Source organism: Psammomys obesus, unplaced genomic scaffold (genome assembly GCF_907164565.1).
Source record: "Psammomys obesus unplaced genomic scaffold, mPsaObe1.curated_primary_1811, whole genome shotgun sequence".
NCBI lineage: Eukaryota > Metazoa > Chordata > Mammalia > Rodentia > Muridae > Psammomys > Psammomys obesus.
Genome location: NW_026596131.1, coordinates 11,239,989 through 11,257,279, shown reverse-complemented (window position 1 = coordinate 11,257,279; position 17,291 = coordinate 11,239,989). Strand labels below are relative to the sequence as shown.

General features: G+C 51.1%; 1 protein-coding gene across 3 annotated transcripts in view; it reads right to left on the bottom strand.

Annotated features, from left to right (window-relative positions):
• Positions 1-8,366: 8,366 nt before the first annotated feature.
• The window catches only part of Sap30bp (SAP30 binding protein), a 33,554-nt gene continuing 24,629 nt past the window's right edge, over positions 8,367-17,291 (bottom strand). For all 3 annotated transcript variants that reach the window (XM_055592614.1, XM_055592616.1, XM_055592615.1), the window contains 7 exons: positions 16,218-16,306; positions 13,622-13,713; positions 12,727-12,787; positions 12,370-12,421; positions 11,533-11,591; positions 9,950-10,034; positions 8,367-9,656 (listed from right to left, as the gene is read on the bottom strand). In XM_055592614.1, the coding sequence (XP_055448589.1) occupies positions 9,475-9,656; positions 9,950-10,034; positions 11,533-11,591; positions 12,370-12,421; positions 12,727-12,787; positions 13,622-13,713; positions 16,218-16,306 (620 nt within the window). In that variant the 3' untranslated portion in view covers positions 8,367-9,474. The remainder of the gene's footprint in view (positions 9,657-9,949; positions 10,035-11,532; positions 11,592-12,369; positions 12,422-12,726; positions 12,788-13,621; positions 13,714-16,217; positions 16,307-17,291) is intronic.

Sequence of the window (17,291 nt, the reverse complement as noted above, 5' to 3'; positions counted from 1 at the left end):
GGGCGGGAGCCAGCAGCGCTTTATGGACGGGCGGGCGGCGCAGGTAGGAAGGAGGCGCTGGTGAGTCAGGCGGGCCGCATTCCTGCGCGCTGCGCGCACCTGTCGGGGCAGGAGTCGGGGTGTCGCCGCAGCCGCCAGGCCCGCCCCCCGGAAAGGGCTGCGGCTCGAGCGGCGCCGGCCGCGAGCCCCGAGCGCCGCGGAGGGCCTGGGGGAGGAGCCACTCCTCCCCACAGCACCGACCCGGGCTCCGGCCTCCCCACCCGTCCAGGCTCCCGGACCGGTGCCCCGGCCGCTCCGGGTCGCGGGTCGGCTTCTTAACATACAGCCGCTGGGCACTGAGCCCAGCTGGGCCGGTCCCGCTGCCTCGACGGCCATCGGGTCGTACACCACCCTCTCCGTGTCAGCGCCAGGACGGGTCGTGCCCCCAGCTGGTCGGGAAACTGAGCACTCCTGGCTACTGGGTTCTTTCAGCCTCTAGGGATGTGGCTAGACAAGCGACAGGCAAGGGCTGGGTTCCTTCAGATTCTCAAATCTCCTGAAAATGAAATAGTAGCCGTCAAGGGACCACGTGACCTATGTGCCGTAGCACTCATAGGTTGTTACAGTGTTGGTGACAGGCCGACTCACAAATCTTATTCTTTCCCTGCAGGCTCTCAAGCCCCTTTCAGGCCCCGCTTCTGCTTCATAACGAGCCTGTTGAGGCGTTGCAAGACCCCAACTTGATTTTTCTCCTCTCTAGTCTCACCTGCTAGCTGTGCCCGGGAAGCACTCGACACCTCAGCCAGTCCCTTCTCCAAACTCTTGATTTAGCCCTACCCTTGTAGACCCTGGGTTAATGTTACAAGATCTTAAGATTTCCTTGACTTCCCCACCCCCTCTGTTGGGCTGTAAGTCCAAGAATATGACCTTGTCTCACTATGTAGCCCAGGCTAGTCTTGAATTTGTGGTAGTTCTCCTGCCTTTACCTTGCAAGTGCTGGGATCACAGGCACTCACCACCATGCCTGCTCTCTTACTGTTTTCCTTTTGATATCGTGGGTAAACGCAGATTTTCACACACATCAAGCATGTACTCTGCCACTGAGCTGTACCTCTGGACCAGGGAATGGCTTCTTCATGGCATTTGCTATACTGGTTTGAAATGATCATCCCTCCGGGCTGTGGACTCTGAAAACAGATGTTTTCTGACCCCACCTGGGGTGACCCAAATCAGGAGAGGTGGGAAGGCCAATGCCCAGGTCTGAGCTATAGAGAAGGGTGGTCTTCCCCAGCCCTGGTGCCTGGTACATAGCAGGAGCTCAAAAAAAAGTGTGGGTAGGCAAGATGGCCTAATGGGTCAAGGTGCCTGCTGTCAAACCTAATGACCTGAGTGGAACTCATTCTCACAAGTCCTCTGTGGTGTGTACAGCCATTCCACTCTCCCAGATAAACGAGTATAAAATACAGCGGTGCCAGCCTTTAATTCCAGCACTCAGGAAGCAGAGGCAGGTGGACCTCTGTGAGTATAGGTACATGAGTGGAAGTGAGAGGACAGTTGCCAGGAGCTGGCTCTTCTGACACGCTGTTGGAGCAGGGCCTCTGGTTTCCACTGCTGCGCCGACTGTTCCAGGCTAGCTGCTCCCTAAGCTTTGGGACCATTCTGCAGTCTCTACCTCCTTCTCACCACAGGAGCACTGAGATTACAGACACAGGCCTTTTCGTATGGTTTTTAATATGGGTTCTGGAAATCAAACTCAGATCATCAAGATTGTGTAACGAGTGCTTTTACTTGATGAGCCATCTCTCATCTCCTACATGCTGATTAAAAACACAAAAACTTTTAGCTGGGCAGTGGTGGTGTATACCGTTAGTTCTAGCGCTCGGGAGGGAGGCAGGAGCAGGTGGGTCTCTGTGAGTCCCAGGCCAGCCTCGTCTACAGAGCAAGTTCCAGGACTCACACAGCCAGGGCTACACAGAGAAACCCTGTTTTGAAACATCAAAAACCAAACCAAACCAAGCCAAACAAAACCCTTTTAATATAGTATGTCCATGTGTGCACGATGATCACAAAGGACACGTGGAAGTCAGAGGACACGTGGAGTCATTTCTCTCCTTCCATCTTTCCGTGCATTTATGGGGTCAAACTCAGGCCACTATGCTTGAGTGGCAAGTGCCTTTACCTTCTGAGCCATCTTGCTGGTTCTATCTGCTAATTTTATAAAAATAAAATAACTCTTGGGTTTGGTGGTCTGCTTGGGAGGCTATTGCGGGAGCATTGAAGGAGCATTAAAACTGTGCCTAAACTGGAGCAGTGGCACAAGCGTGTCATCCCAGCACTCAGGGAGCAGAGACAGGCGGATCTCTGTGAGTTCGAAGCCAGCCTGGTCTACAGAGTGAGTCTGTATACCTGCTGGGCTGCCTGGCAAGTCGGAGGCTAGTTTGGAGCCCCTGTTTTACATAGATGAACAAATGGCTGAGGATATTACACTTGCCTGGAGTGCATTAGGCCTAGGCTTATCTGTAGGCTTAATCCCTAGTAATATACAGGGAATAAAACTTCATTCACTAGTTCAATCCCTTGTTTTGTTTACCAGTGATTAATGAGCTCCAATGTGAATGAGACACTCCAGATGCCCATGTGAACCCCAGCAAACCCCAGTCTGAATCATTTGTCTCAAGGGTGTGTTGTGTTCCACTGCCCACAGTCTTGCCATGTGGCCTAGACCCCCTCAGACTCCATGAAATGTGGGGTTAGAGTGGCAGCCTTTTCTATAATTCAAGCCTCGGAAGGTGGAGAGAGGGGTTGGGTCCTCAGAACCTGCTGTCTGGCGCTATCAGGGAGCTCTGGGTTTGGCTGAGAGATCATGCCTTGATGGAAAAGGCGGAAGAGCAACGGAGGAGGCTTCCTGACATCAGCCTTGGGCCTCTGTGTACATGCACACCCACATACACATAAACACGCACACGCGTAAAAACACGGATACACAAGCATACCACATGTACACACGAATGTGAGAAGATGCTGAAGGATGCAAACATCCCCACTTTAATTTTTACCATCTATCCTCAAAAGTATAATTTTGCTACATTGCTGTATGCTTGTGTGTGTGTGTGTGTGTGTGTGTGTGTGTGTGTGTGTGTGTGTGCATGTTTTTAAATTCTCTGTATGTGTATGTGTGTGGAGGTCAGAGGCCAGCTTCAGGTCTTGGCCTTGCCTTCTGCCCTGAGGTGGCTCTTCTTGTTTGTCACTGCGTACGGCAGGCTAGCTGGCCTGTGAGCGTCTGAGAATTCTCAGCCTAGGAGGGCTGTGATTTCAGACACCTGCCAGCTACTTGTGCTGGGCTATAAGCTCATTCTCATGTCTCTGAGGCACCCATCCACGCAGGGAACATCCTCCCAGCTCTGTGTGTCCCTGCTTTTCATACCCAACTGTTTCATCCCTCTGTTTACATTGCACGTATCTTAATCTTTCATCCGTCTGTACTCCGACACCATCTGAGAAAACCCCTTACCGTCTCTCAGACTGATTCCCCTGAGAACATCAACAACAACGTCTTTTCAGTATTCTGTGACTCAGTCCGTGGTTACATTTCCTTAACTGCCCGGACATGTCTATCACAATGGTTTCCTTTTGAATCCCAGTCTAATTCCTGTGGCCCTGACCATGTCTCCTTCCTAATCTAGGATAGCTTTTCATTCTCCATGTTGACTTTTTAAATGTTCTTCAGGGTCATAGTCTTAGATGAGTCTGGGTTTCCCTAGTGGGTGAAGTGCCTGTCATTCAAGCATGAGAAACCCTCAGAGGAATGCAGGGTGGGGGTGGGGTGCTGGCATGCTCCTGAAACCCCACAGGGTGGAGGCAGGTGGCTGTCCAGTCTATCAAAGACAGAGCGCTCTCTAGGCTCAGCCGAAGATCCTGTCTCGAAAATAAAGTGGAAGGCCAGTTGGATGGTCTGTGGACAAAGGTGCAGTGTGGACCTGAGTTCGGTCCTGGAACTCGGATAAGGTCGGCGGAGAAAACCCACCCCACCAGTTGCCCTCTGACCTCCACATGTGTACCGTGTTATCTGCACACACAAACCGTAAATGATAAGGTAGGTCAGGTGGGTGGCAGACACCTTTGCTCCCAGCTGGAGGAAGAGGCACGTGGATCTCTGTGAGTTCAAGGCCGTCTAGTCTGCGTAGTGATGTCCAGGACAGCCAGGGCTATACAGAAGACCCTGTCCAAAAAAAAAAAAGGGAAGTGCTAACCAGTTAAGAGCACTTCCTCTTGCAGAGGACCCTGGTTTAGCTCTCAGCACTGACGCTCATTAACTCTAGTTCCAAGGGATCAGATGCCCTCTTCTGACCTCCTTGGTCACCATGTACACATACGTGCTACATATATGCAGGCAAAACAATCATACGCACATAAAAAAAGGCATCCGGTGATCTGATGTCAACCTCTGGTCTTTGCATACACATGCAGGTGTGTGTTAATCCTAGAAATGTGCCACACAGGTACCCACACACAGACACATACACAGGCAAACACACACAGACACACACACAGAAAGGATAAGAGAAAACGCTTATTTATAGAGTATTTATAGAACTGGTCAGTACGGCCAGTTGACTACAGAGGGAATCCCCAGGGTGAGTCTGAGGACCCGAGCAATCCTGGCTTAGACAAACACCCTTATCCTTCTCTCCAGTGTGGTCTGCCCTCCACTCCCTGCTGATTTCTTGCTACGAACGTACACCTCCAGCCATCTGCTCCTCGGAGGGGAGAGTGCTGTCCTCACCCACCAATGGCGGGAGGCTGGGGTCACAAAGACGGTTGATTGGATCAGCTGATCCAATCTGGCAAGCCCTCTTCCCCTCATTGAATCTATATCAGCTGAGCTGCTCTGGCCTCTTCCTCTCTTCATATAATAAAAAACAAAAAAACCTGGAGCCAAGTTTTGAAAAGCAAAACCGCAAGTTGATTCCCCAGAGGAAACATCATCACAGATAGTCCCCATGGCGACCAACTCCAACATTTGTCTGAGATGCACACCAGCTTCCCCTCCCATTCTCTACTTCAAAAGTGACGTGGAAGCCCGTCCCCTTCCTGCACACTGACTTTCCCGGAGGCCCAGCTTTGTGGGTGGGTCTGCCTGTCTTTCTTCAGGAGGAGGGTTATCGCTCTAGGACTGCAGGGTGGCTCCTACTGCGTGGGTCCTAGAGTTTGAACTCAGGTCCTCAGACTTGGCTGGAAGCACCCTTCCCTGCTGAACCACCACCTTTCTTTTAATTATCAATTGCAGGATCATGATTTGATACTCTTCAACTTTAGTGGTGGCAAATACATATTTCTATTTTTGTTTTTCTTTCTTTCTTTTTAAGACAGGGTTTCTCTGTATAACTCTGGCTGTTCTGGAACTTTCTCTGTGGATCAGGCTGGCCTTGAATTCAGAGATTCGCCTGCCTCTGCCTCCTGAGTGCTGAGATTACAGACGTGTGTCACCACCACCCGGCTCATGCTTTTCTTTTCAAAAATATCACTATAGGGGCCTGGAGAGATGATTCATCATGTTAAAAGACTCTGGTTGTTCTTGCAGAAGCCTGGTTTTAGTTCTGAGCACTTACATAGTTACTTACTCACAATCACAGGACCTGAAGCACCCCTCTGGCCCCCATGGGACCAGACACCCTCATGGTGCAGTAAAACACCCATGCATGTAATAAAATAAAAACAAATGACGACGAGATTTTTATTAACTCTTTCCTTCCTTCCTTCTTCCTTCCTTCCTTCCTTCCTTCCTTCCTTCCTTCCTTCCTTCCTTCCTTCCTTCCTACCTTCCTTCTTTCTCTTTCTTTCCTCTTTTTCTGAGACAGGGTCTCACTATGTAGTCCTGCCTGGCTTGGACTTCAGAGATCCACCTGTGTTTGCCTCCAGAGTGCTAGATCAAAGGACTTTGATCACAACCGACTCACTTTTTCTTAATGTTTACATTTTAAGGAAATGTAGAAAGTTGAGAAATCACTTCAAAACGGCTCTCTGACCCCGCCTCAACCTCCCCTACCTCACACCAATAGCTCTCTGACCCCGCCTCAACCTCCCCTACCTCACACCAATAGCTCTTTGAGTCCAACATGGTGGGACACACATTCTTGTAACCTCAACTCTGGGACGCTCAGGTGAAAAGATCTGCTGCAAATTCTGAGCCAGGTTGAGTTCTCTTCCAGCTACAGTTCCCTCAGAAAACCCAACCGATCACCCCAACAGCAAAAACCATCAAAACAGCTCCTACCCTCACCGGCAGTCCTTGTTTTCTGCAACAAACTTCTCCCATGCCACTTGGATTCCGAGACCAGCCATCCTCCTCAGAGCCTGTCCTTTGTTGTGTGGACTCAAGATCTGGGTGCATTGCTGCTGGAGTGCAATGTTTTTAAGTATTACAAATACCCAGCCTTCAGATTAGCACCAGGGAGCTACTTTCCTTTCTTTCCTGCCTTTATTTATTTTTTCACTCTGGGAATTGCAGCCCGGTCTCCTGTTTGTTGTGTGTTGTATGCTCTAGCACAGAGCCACAAACCCAGTCCCTATTCTCTTCCGTACTCTTGTATTACTTTCTTCTCTCTTTTCAAGGATTTTTATTCTAAATTATTTGTTATGTGTGTCTCTGTGTGGATATGTGCACATGAATGCAAGCACCCCAGGTCTGTGGCATGGGGGTCCCCTTGGAACTGGAGTTACAGTGAGACACAGGATGAGGGTGTTGAGAAGTAATCTAGGGTCCTCTGGAAGAGCAGTGTGTGCTCTCAGCTGCTGCACCACCTCTCCAGTCTCTCGAATTTCCTTTCTTATACAGAATGAGGCATGCCGTCTGCACTGTTCTGCCTCTGGCTTTCCCACTTACTTTCTCCTGAAGATTACTCCAACTCCACCCACCGTATACAAACTGAGAGCTGGGTGTAAATTATGGCACACACCTGTTGTCCCAGTTACTTAGGAGACCGAGACAGGAGGATCACTTGAACCCGGTCGTTTGGAGCTAGTGTGGGCTGTTTTAGTGTGTGCATGCATCCATGTGTGTGCAGAGGCAAGGTGGATTCTGGGACGTCTTCCTCTATTGCTTCCCATCTTCATCTTTCGAGCAGGGTTTTCTGCCCCCAGCACGCTGTCTGGCCCAGCTTCTGTGGATGCTGAGATCTGAACACCGGTCCTTGCTTGTACAACAAGCGCTTTGTCCACTAGGCCATCTCCTTGTCCCCAAACTCCAACTCAAAAATGCAAAAACAATGCCAGGTGCAGTGGCACACACCTTTAATCCCAGCACCCAGGAGGCAGAGGCAGGTGGATTTCTGTTAGTTCCAGGACAGCCAGGGCTGTTTTAGCCTGGGCTACACAGGGCACACCTCTCTTTAGAAGGGTCTGGAACCTGGGATTAGCTCAGTGGTAGAGCACAAAGCCCTGATCCCAGGCACCACACTCCCCAACCTTAACATCTAAAAGCGTAAGTTACAGAATGGCAGGCCCCTGCTCATTACTTGGCCTCCAGCACATCACCACTGGCAACAGTGGTGGCTTAGTCATACAAGGCAGAGTTACATAGTCACAGCATGAACCTGGGGCATAGAGTGCCAATCTGAATCCAGTGACCACACCTTCAGATGCTGAACCGGCCACTCTGTGATGGCTGGTTCCCTTCTTGATGTCTGGAATCAGCTGTGGACATTCCCCAGCTTCTGAGCATGCCTGTGACGCATCATGCGGACTAGGCTAACTGGAGGGACAACACTAAAGGTGCGTTTCCCCAGTCCCTCAGCTTGGATACTGAACTACAGGAAAGGAGAAAGTGAACTGGCAGCACAGTGATGGTTTAGGAGTGCCCAGCCGACAGCCAGACTCTCAGCATCCCACCTCTGAGACCTGATACAAGTCGGGGATGTGGCGCAGTTGGTGTTGGCCTAGCATAAGGAAGCCCTGGGTTCAGTCCCCATACCATATTAGGTGTGATGGCACAGTCCCATCCCAGCGCTTGGGAAACAGAGGCAGCAGGATCAGGGGTGCAAGGCTAGTCTGGGCTTCCTGAGCCCTTATCTGAAACAGTCCTTGATGGGCACGTGGCCAACTCCCCAGCCTGGCTGCTCTCATTTCTGCCTCGCAAAGCTCATGCTTCACTCTCAGACCCCTCTTGACAGCCTTGGGAAGTGTGTTACTGAGGACAGTGTGTGACAGGACGTGGCTGGGAGGCTGCTGCAGACTGAACTCCAAGAGCTGAGGTGCATCCCTGTGCAGTTACTCACACCTGGCTGTCCTGGGCCGCCTGCAGGGCCCACAGGGCAGGCCTTCCTAGAGGTGCTCTTGGCAGCATGTGTCCCTCCCCCCAACTGCAGAGCACTGTCAAGGAGAGAAAGGGACAATAGTGACTCGGCTTTTATTTTATCTCACAAGCAGCTTGTTGGTCCTCAGATCACACAACCACCACCAACCACAACCTTAGAGGCAAGTTCGTCGTCTCTGTTGGTCCTATGGAAGCAGCAGGACCCTTCACAGCCTGACTTCCTCCTTTGACACTTACCCCTTCCTCTGAGTGGGAAGGAGAGCTGCCAGAGGGCACAAAAGGCAAGCTTTCCCTCCAGCACTGGGTTGGTGAGCCTGTGTGGGCTCTGAGAGTGGCCAATGGAGCTGCCCAGGGGCTGCTGCTGTGCAGAGATAACAGCAGAGGAAGGGTGGGGTGGTGGAGACCTTCCCAAGAGCAGAGCTCTCACATAAACAATGAGTCGACGCCCGGGCAGAGCAGGAGGTGATTCATCTCCCCCACTGTGTGGATCCTGCTGGCCACACTCACTAGGTACCGAGGGCCTTGGCGGCTTTGGCCAGGGTCCCACTTTGCTCCTGCCCTGGGCAGGTTGGGAATCACATCCTAGCCCTCTGCCATCTGGCCCGATTTCAAATGCCTGGGTGTGTATCAGAAGCAATGTGGGGAGCGCCTAACTGCACCCACGAGAGCAGGGCCTCTGCTACTACTGCCTGAGGACTATTGAGATCTGGTTTGGGGATCAGGAAAGTAGACAACAGGAGAGGATGTGTCTGACCCCTCCTTGAACTCCCACCTGCCCACACCACGGGCACACACTGGGAACGACCATGGTAGCTCCTCGAGTACTCCCCACAGTTCCCGTCACACCACAGTTCATCCTGAGCAATAATCCTGACTGCTGCTGAGGGCACTTGAGCTTCATGTTTGCCTGAACACAGCATGGGAGAGGCCAGTGCACCTGACATGCCAGGACCTAAGAATCCAGTACTTTTAATTGGGTGAGCCCCCAAGAGGTGTGTGGACAGACTGTCCAACGCGCCCATTGCCTCTGCTGCAATGTCCTTCCAGCTGGAATGTCACAGAGAGGCTCCTCTTGGAAGGCACATGGGAAGCACATCTCAGTCCTGAAACATAGAGTGGCGCCTCCCAGTGAGCAGAAGTTACTGGGCTGCACAGTCCTGTCAAGTCCTGGGGGTGTCCTCTGGTCACTGCTTGGCCTTCTTCACAATAGTACCCACAGCAGAGATGACGGTAGTCTTGGAGCCACTGGCACTGGTGGTGACAGTGACCACCGCTGGCAGGGTGGCTGTGGTAGTGAGGATGGTGGGCTGTGCTATTGTCGTCACCGGGATGGCAGAGTCCCATTTGCTCTTTCTCTTTTGGGCATCTAGAGGTAATGCAAGAGAGCTTAAGATCAAAACAACCAAAACAGGACCCCAAAGGCAGAGCCCCTTTCCTGTCAGCCAGAGGCACGCTTAGGATAGAAACGGGAGGTCCCTGGTCCAGGAGCCAAGACGGGAGCCATAATCTGGGACCTACCCCAGGATCCAAGACTATGCTCACAGCCAGCAGAACTTAGAAAGGCCAAGCCTGGGCACCGACCCTTTCTAGGCAACCCAGGAACCCCTTGCTCTCTCTGGTGGCCCTGAGGCAGTGCGAGGCTGGATGAGGGGACTCTACCTGCAACAGCTGTGCTGGCAGTGGTGGTGGTGGTAGCTGTGGCATTGGTTGTGGTGCCTTTCTTGGTGCCCGTTACAAACTCAATCTGGAGGGAGAGAGAGGACAATGAGACCAGTGCAGCTGTCCACTTCCTCTGCCATCTGTCTGCTCCCAGGGGACAGGAGTTTGGCACTATACAAAAGAGGCCCTGAAAACCATCTTGGCTGGGAGCACCTGGGGGAGACGGAGGTGCCTGAAGGGGCTTTCATCATTCTTCTAAGAACTTTCCCAGCAGATCTGGGATCTCTCCCAGCATCACAGGTTACTGCACATGCCTGGCAGGCCCGCCCACTATGCCCCTAAACCAGCTGCCAGGCCCCTCCTCCTCACATCCAGCAGGAAGTGATGTCTTCCACTTAGGGGAAAGACGGTTGTGGTCCCCAGGTACTGCAGACCTCTCCCTGCAATAAGCCTGGAGTTTGGAAGGGAGAGGGAAAGAAAGAAGGGAGAGTCACTCAATGGTTAAGAATAAGAAACATGGGCTGGATAGATGGCTTGGTGGTTAAGAGTACTGGCTCTCTTGAACCTGAGTTCAATTCCCAGCAACCACATGGTGGCTCACAACCATTTAAGGGGATCTGATGCTTTCTTCTGTCATGTAGGCATACATGCAAACAGAGTACCCACAAACATAAAATACATAAATAAAGAAATCAGCTGGGCCTGGTGGCGAACACCTGTAAGGGAGGCAGAGGCAGGCAGTGAGTTCAAGGTCAGCCTGGTCTACAAAGCCAGTCCAGGACAGCCAAGGCTACGCAGAAAACCTGTCTCAGGAGCAAAAACAAAAAACGTGAGGGCGAAACTTAATTTATCCACTTACACCAGCACCTACATTCCTGGTTACAAAGAGGGCCACCAGCACACCAGTCTGTGTAGCCCCTCAGCCTGGAGGTGAAGGAAGTATTTTGTGGGCCACAGTTGCTGAGAGGTATTCAGCCCTAAGCAAGGTAGGAGGAGCTGGTGTCCTGATGTCTAGCTATCTCGGGAACTCTGGTCATAACAGCGCAGCACCTAGAAGATGCTATTTTGATTTTGGAGCTAGTTTGAAATTCATAAAAGACCCAGATCATACTGTATAGAAGAAGTGGTACTCGGTGTCCAAAAATGACAGCTAATATGGCTATCAGACATGACAGCCATAGTAAACCACACAAGCTGGCTGCTGAGGTCAGCTCTGCGGGCCAAGAAATGCACAAACTGGAGTAGGCCTTGGCCCCACTCTCTCAGAAGGAACACCAACTTTTAATCAGGCGGGGGAGGCATCAGTGACCTGGAAGACACAAAGCCACCAGGGCTCTGAAATGGGGTAGGGGAGGGCAGAATGCAGGGAATGCCAAGCCTTCAAGAGCACAGCAGTGGAGGCTTCCCTAAGCTGAGTTAGAGGTTGGGCTCAAAGACAGAGGGCAGGGTCAAGGCTGCTCAAAGCCTCACGATGTCTTAAGAGCAGGGGTGGAAGGGAGCCTAAGACCCTGAATCTTAGACTCAGCCAGCAGGACCTGCACACTCCACACACCGCCTCCATCCCAGGCTCAGTCGTTACTCACTTTGGTTCGCTCCTTTTTGGCCTTTTCCAATTTGTCCATTTCAATCTTCTGGGCCTTGGCTATGGAGAGAAGACAGGCTGTTATGAGCAGTGTGTGACTGAGGGAGGTCACTGCCTTGACCTTGCATTCTTTATTTTGGCCTAAATAGTGGCGTGGGCTCAGCAGCCTTCTGCCCTTGGCAGATGAAGTGCTAGGTCCTGGTCAGTGTAGGGCATGGCCTGAACCAAGGCTGCACACCATGCTGGGAAGGGTGAGCTGCTCCCACGTTTCACAGCAGGAACTACCTTCTTAAGAAAGGCTAGGTATAGAATTTTATTATAAATAAAAATATTGGTAACTAACAAACAAATAAGGCAGAACTTGTGAGGGCCACACATACACACTCACGATGAGCCAGGACCTGGCATACCGGATTCTGGCTTGCGACTGATGACTTACAGGCGCAGACTCTGAAATTTCCCCGTTCCCTGTGCTGCACTAACTGGCCTCAGAACACATGCCTCCCCTGCCCGGGGCATTCCAGCCCCTGCCCCTCTCCAAACCTTAGCTTTAACAGCTCCCTCAACAGGGCCTCCCCAGCACTCTGGCCAGGCAACTCTGCTTGCCAAACGCTGCTAGCGGCACCGCAGCTCTGCTCACGTTATTTCAGTGGCATCGTGTGGGGATTACTGATCCAACCATCTGTCTTCACTATGTCTTGTCCAAGGCCACGTCAGCAGGAGCCCCGTGGCCACGGCCTGGCATAGACACCCTGAGATATCGCCTAAATCACTGACTGATGGACAGACAGGTGTGCAGAAGAGCAGATAAACAGAAAGCTAATAGAGGTTACATTACCTAATGCCTCATAGTAGGAGTCTTCAGACCAGCCATGGGGGTCAAACATATCCTGAAAAGAAGAGGTTAAGCTTCAGTCAGAGACCATCATAGTGCACAGGGCCCATACATGGGCCTCTCCCCAGGCAGGGGCCTAGCCCTCTTGGAAGCTATCTTCCTGATCACCAGAAGCTCTTAAGAGCACAGTGAAGAGGTCCTGGCTTAGCAGGCCAGGCCTGGCTTCTAACCAGAGGCCAGGCCTGGCAGTATCTTTTGGACTAGCAGATGCTATCCTATGGACCTCTCTGCGCACCTTTCCTAGTCACACCCAGTACAGCAGCAACCTCATCCTCTCCAGCCCCTGTGCGTAGGACACACCTTTGGGTAGTTGGTGCCCAGCTCATCAATGGCACAGAACTGGATCAGTTTCTCATAGATGCTGAAAAAGGAACAGAACCATCAGTGAGCAGGCTCTGTACTGGTCCCGTATTCCTGTAAGGAACCAGAACCACCAGCACCTGGAACCACGACAAAGAGACGGAAGCCTTTAAACCCAGCTTACTTCTTCCTATTCAGCCTCCTGGTGGGAGGCCCACCTGCTGGGGACAGGATGAGGGTCAAGACAACAACTGAATGCTATGTCTAGTGTAGATGTTTCTGGCCTTCAGTTAGCATATGGCTGGGTTGGGGCCTCCACACTCAGGACTCACAATACTGCCTAGGGTAGGTCCTGTTGTCAACATGCCACATTCTTTCCTGGGTGTTTAACTAGCTTGAGCTTTTGAAGTAAGACCTGGACATAGCCAGGCACAGTGCTGCACACCTTTAACTATAGAACTTTAATCCCAGCACTTGGAAGGCAGAGACAGGCAAATTCTGTGAGTTCGAGGCCAGCCAGGGCTACATAATAAGACTCCATTTCAAACACTAGCAAAGAACAATAGACCCAGACAGTTTTGTCTCTAAAAACTTTTACCAAGAGGCAAAACCAAATTTTCTGAGTCCCTAGTGATTATCTTGTTGAATATCCTCCTTTAGGACCAAGGTGGTGAAACAGAACCCAGCAAGGCTGCTCAGCCATCCCTCTGGATGCTTCACACCTCAAACATGTATTTTATGAGTAATCCTCTGGTGTGAAGCAGGCATCTAAATGTAAGTGGAAGTCTGGTTGAAGCCACTTTGGGCTCAGCTAGGATCAAAGCTGGCTCTCCCCTGGACACTGGTCCCCACCTAATGCTGACTGGCCTTGCCTGCAGGCTCCTGGGAACCTCACCTGGGGTTCCGGAACTCCTTCTTCCTCTGGATGATGTAGTTCATATCCATCCCCTCCTTTATCTTCCGCTCATAGAGCTTCTGGATCTTATCCTGTCAAGGGGACGGAGGGTAAGCAGGACAGAAGCCCAACCCCCACAACCCAGTCTGTGGAGCCGTGTGACACATGACTCCAATCACAAGACACCTTCCACCCAGCCTCTGACCAGAGCTGTGCACAGGCAAGCCAAACCAAACCTATCAGTTTTTACTGCTGCCTTCTCCTGACCTAGTCTTGATGGTCAGTGCAGAGTTGGGAGACAGGTCAAGTCAAAAGCCACCAGAAGCCAAGAAACAAACCCACGATTGTTACCAGCTCCCAAACCACCCAAAAAGCATAAGGTCTTAAGAGTTGATGAGCAAGGGTTATGTTTTTAGTAGATCTGAGTCAGAGGAGACCTGGGAAAGTATCACCTCAAAGGGAGATAGGTAGACTTTCTTTGCAGTTGGTCTCAAACTTTGTAGATGTCTTTTAAAAGTTTTTGGTGGTGCTTGGGATGAAACCAGGGGCCTCATTTCAGGCCAGGCACATGCTCTAGTGCTGAGCTTCACCTCAGAATGTCTTTTGTAAGGTCGCTGAGAGCACTGGCTCGTATCAGTTAACAATCAAGGGTCAAGAGCTAATCTCTCACCAAAACTTGTCCATGTACCACTGGGCTAGGAAAACAGGAGTGCTATTGCCAGCATCCAAGCTGGTGATACGGGCCTAGAAAGATGAAGCTGGTAACAGGAGCTGTGCTAGTTGGTTTTTATCTGCTTGACACAAACCTAAACACATCTGGGAAGAGGGAATCTTAACTGAGAAAATGCTTTCATGAGCCTGGCCAGTAGGCAAGTCTGTCCTGTTTGTTTGCTTGTTTGTTTTTTGTTGTTTTTCCGAGATAAAGTTTCTCTGTGTAGCCCTGGCTGTCTCCAAACTCAGATATCTGTCTGCTGCCTCTGCCTCCTGAGCTCTGGGATTAAACGTGTGTAACTGCCTGGCTTAGTTACAGTTTTCTAAATCACAGTAATAGAAATACTTTAAACTGCTGGCATCAGGGTTGTCTGGTGCCAGTGAAGAAGCCCAGACATTCCACTCAGGGCAAAGCCTCCTCTGGGAAGAGCGGTCTGAGCCAGCAATGTGAGTAGTCCAACTGGAGGGCTAAGCGCAGCTTCCCTGCTAGTGGCAGCCTCGCACAGACTCTCTAGAAAGACCAGATTTCGGTGGGAGGGGCTCGAAGTCCTGGGTAGTACCCTGGGGCACCTTTTAGAAGAGGTGGCCACTCTCCCAGTCAGAAGGCTGAGATAGGCATGACAGAGCCTGAGAGGTTTACAAGGCACTTCATTACCAGGGAGAAGCTGGCAGTGTGGCCGTTTTCCTTGGTGCCATGTTGAGGGCACTCAGGGAGCCCTTACACGAAAGCTCAGCAGCTTGAGGTGAACCCTGCCTAACAGCTACCACGGTCAGGGCTCCAGGGACATTAGAGGTTTTGCCTTTTGCTTAAATTCTATGATTCCTATCCCCAGGAAGATAAAAAAAAAAATATTCTGAACTGAAGAACTCTGAAGGCCAGGCAGTGGTGCATGCCTTTCATCCTGGCACTTGGCAGGCAGAGGCAGGCGGATCTCGTCATCTGTTTTAGGCCGGCCTCAAATAGAGTTCTAGGACAGTCAGATAGTTACACAGAGATATCTTGTCTTGAAAAAACAAAACAAAACAACCAACAAAACAAAACAAGAGCTGAGTGGCTGCCTGCTTCTGCTTGGCAGGGTTCTGGCATTCGTCCTTACAGGCTTGAACTTGTTTGGCATGGAGGGTGACGCCATCCTGGGGGTAATTGGGGAGGGAGGCAGACAACTCAGCCAAGGGAGGAGACTTCCAGGAAAGGAAAAAAATCCGTGCTGTGCCCTAGTCCTGACTCTGGCCCTCTCCTGGACTGCTGCATTCCTCAGCCCTAGGACCCATTAGTCATCCATCCGTTTGGGTGGTGCCATGGGCTTGCTATATAGCTGGGGGCATTAAGAAGAAGATGTGGGATCAAAGGCAGGCCAGGTGGAAAAGGTCCGAAATTACGTAGCCTTGGGCATCTGCTCTATTGTTAACTGAAAGGTTCCACTCACAGAGGAACTAACAGACACAAGGAGAAACAACCCTATGGTGAAGTGTCCCATGGGTCAACTACACAGATAACAGAGTTCTTCAGGCTTTCAAAACCTGAGGCCAGGTCTGTGGCCAGAAGCTTGTAGCATCAGGTACATGGAGACAGAGACTATGCACTTAAACGCTGCATGTTACATTCCTGTAATTTGTTTTACACTCTGATGGGTCCTCAAGTTTCCCAGAAAATTTCCCTCTGAGACATCCCCCGGCTCAGAGAAGATGCAGACCAGGGGTCGAGAGGGTGGCACATGGCAGGTGTGGCAGTGGGTGCCAATTCCAATATCCAAGGCTGCAGCTCCTGCCCACCTGGCAATCTGACTTGGTCTCTCTCCCTGCCATGCCTCATGGTGCAAACAGACAGTGTGACCCAGGCCATCATCTCATCCACACTGGCCTCAGCAGCCAGAGCAGCACTTACTTGTAAGTGATTGGAACATCTGCCGGGCGGTTCCGGTGGGATCTTGATTTCATCAGGTGACATGTTACGGACCCTTTCAGAAAAGGAGGCTGTTGAGAAAACAGAGGGGAAATTTTTTTGTTGAGAATAAAAGCCAGGGGCTATAAAAGCACAAGTACAAAACAATTCCAGAGAGGAAACCATGCTATGAAAACAATGAAGCAGGCTGTCCAGGGGCTTCTTGGTGAGAGTGTTACCTGAGTTGCAATCAAACAGCCAGAAGCCTGCCTGTGTCAACCCAGGAGGAGGGAAGTTCAGGTAGAGGGGACAGATGTAGATAACACATGCTACCAAGCACCAGTGACTAACTTTTAAGTAAAGAGCTCGCCAGCAAAATGCCGGGGGAGGGGAGGGGAAGGAGCCACCACCCAAAGCTTTTGCCAATTTCCTTACCTTTCTTTTTTTCTGAGACAGGGTTTTTCTGTGTAGCCCTATTTGTCCTGGACTTACTTTACAGACCAGGCTGGCCTTGAACTTACAGAGATTCACCCGCCTTTGCCTCCTAGAGTGCTGGGATCTCAGGTGTGCACGCCTGGCTACATTTGCCAATTTCTGCAGGCAGCATAAATTCTGCCCTGGCTAAGCTTAATCTCAAGTTGCCAATGTGGAAGACGCTGAACCAGGGCTGGAAGAGATATGTGTCAGCTTGAAGCACAAGCCAGGTACTTCACAGGATTCTGGGGCTCAGAGCTACTTGGCAAGGTACTTTTCTGGCCTGGATTTATCCCGCCTAGGCTGAGAAACTGTGTTGAGGGTTCCTAATGTTTTGGATCCGAAACAGCTTGTGCATAAAAAGATCTGAACAATAGGGCTGATTCTGACATGAAGAACCACAACTCCCAAGGGCAGTTCTCCCAGAGGACAGCCACTACCCACCCAAGACTCGCCTCCTCTCTCATTCCCTTCCCTGTAGCCTCTGGTCACCCAGGACCTCAGAGTCTTGCTCTGGAGCACACAGACAATGGGCTGTTTGTTGTACGATTCTGTCATGCTCTCTGAAACATTCACTCATGAAAAGGACCATACAATAAGCAA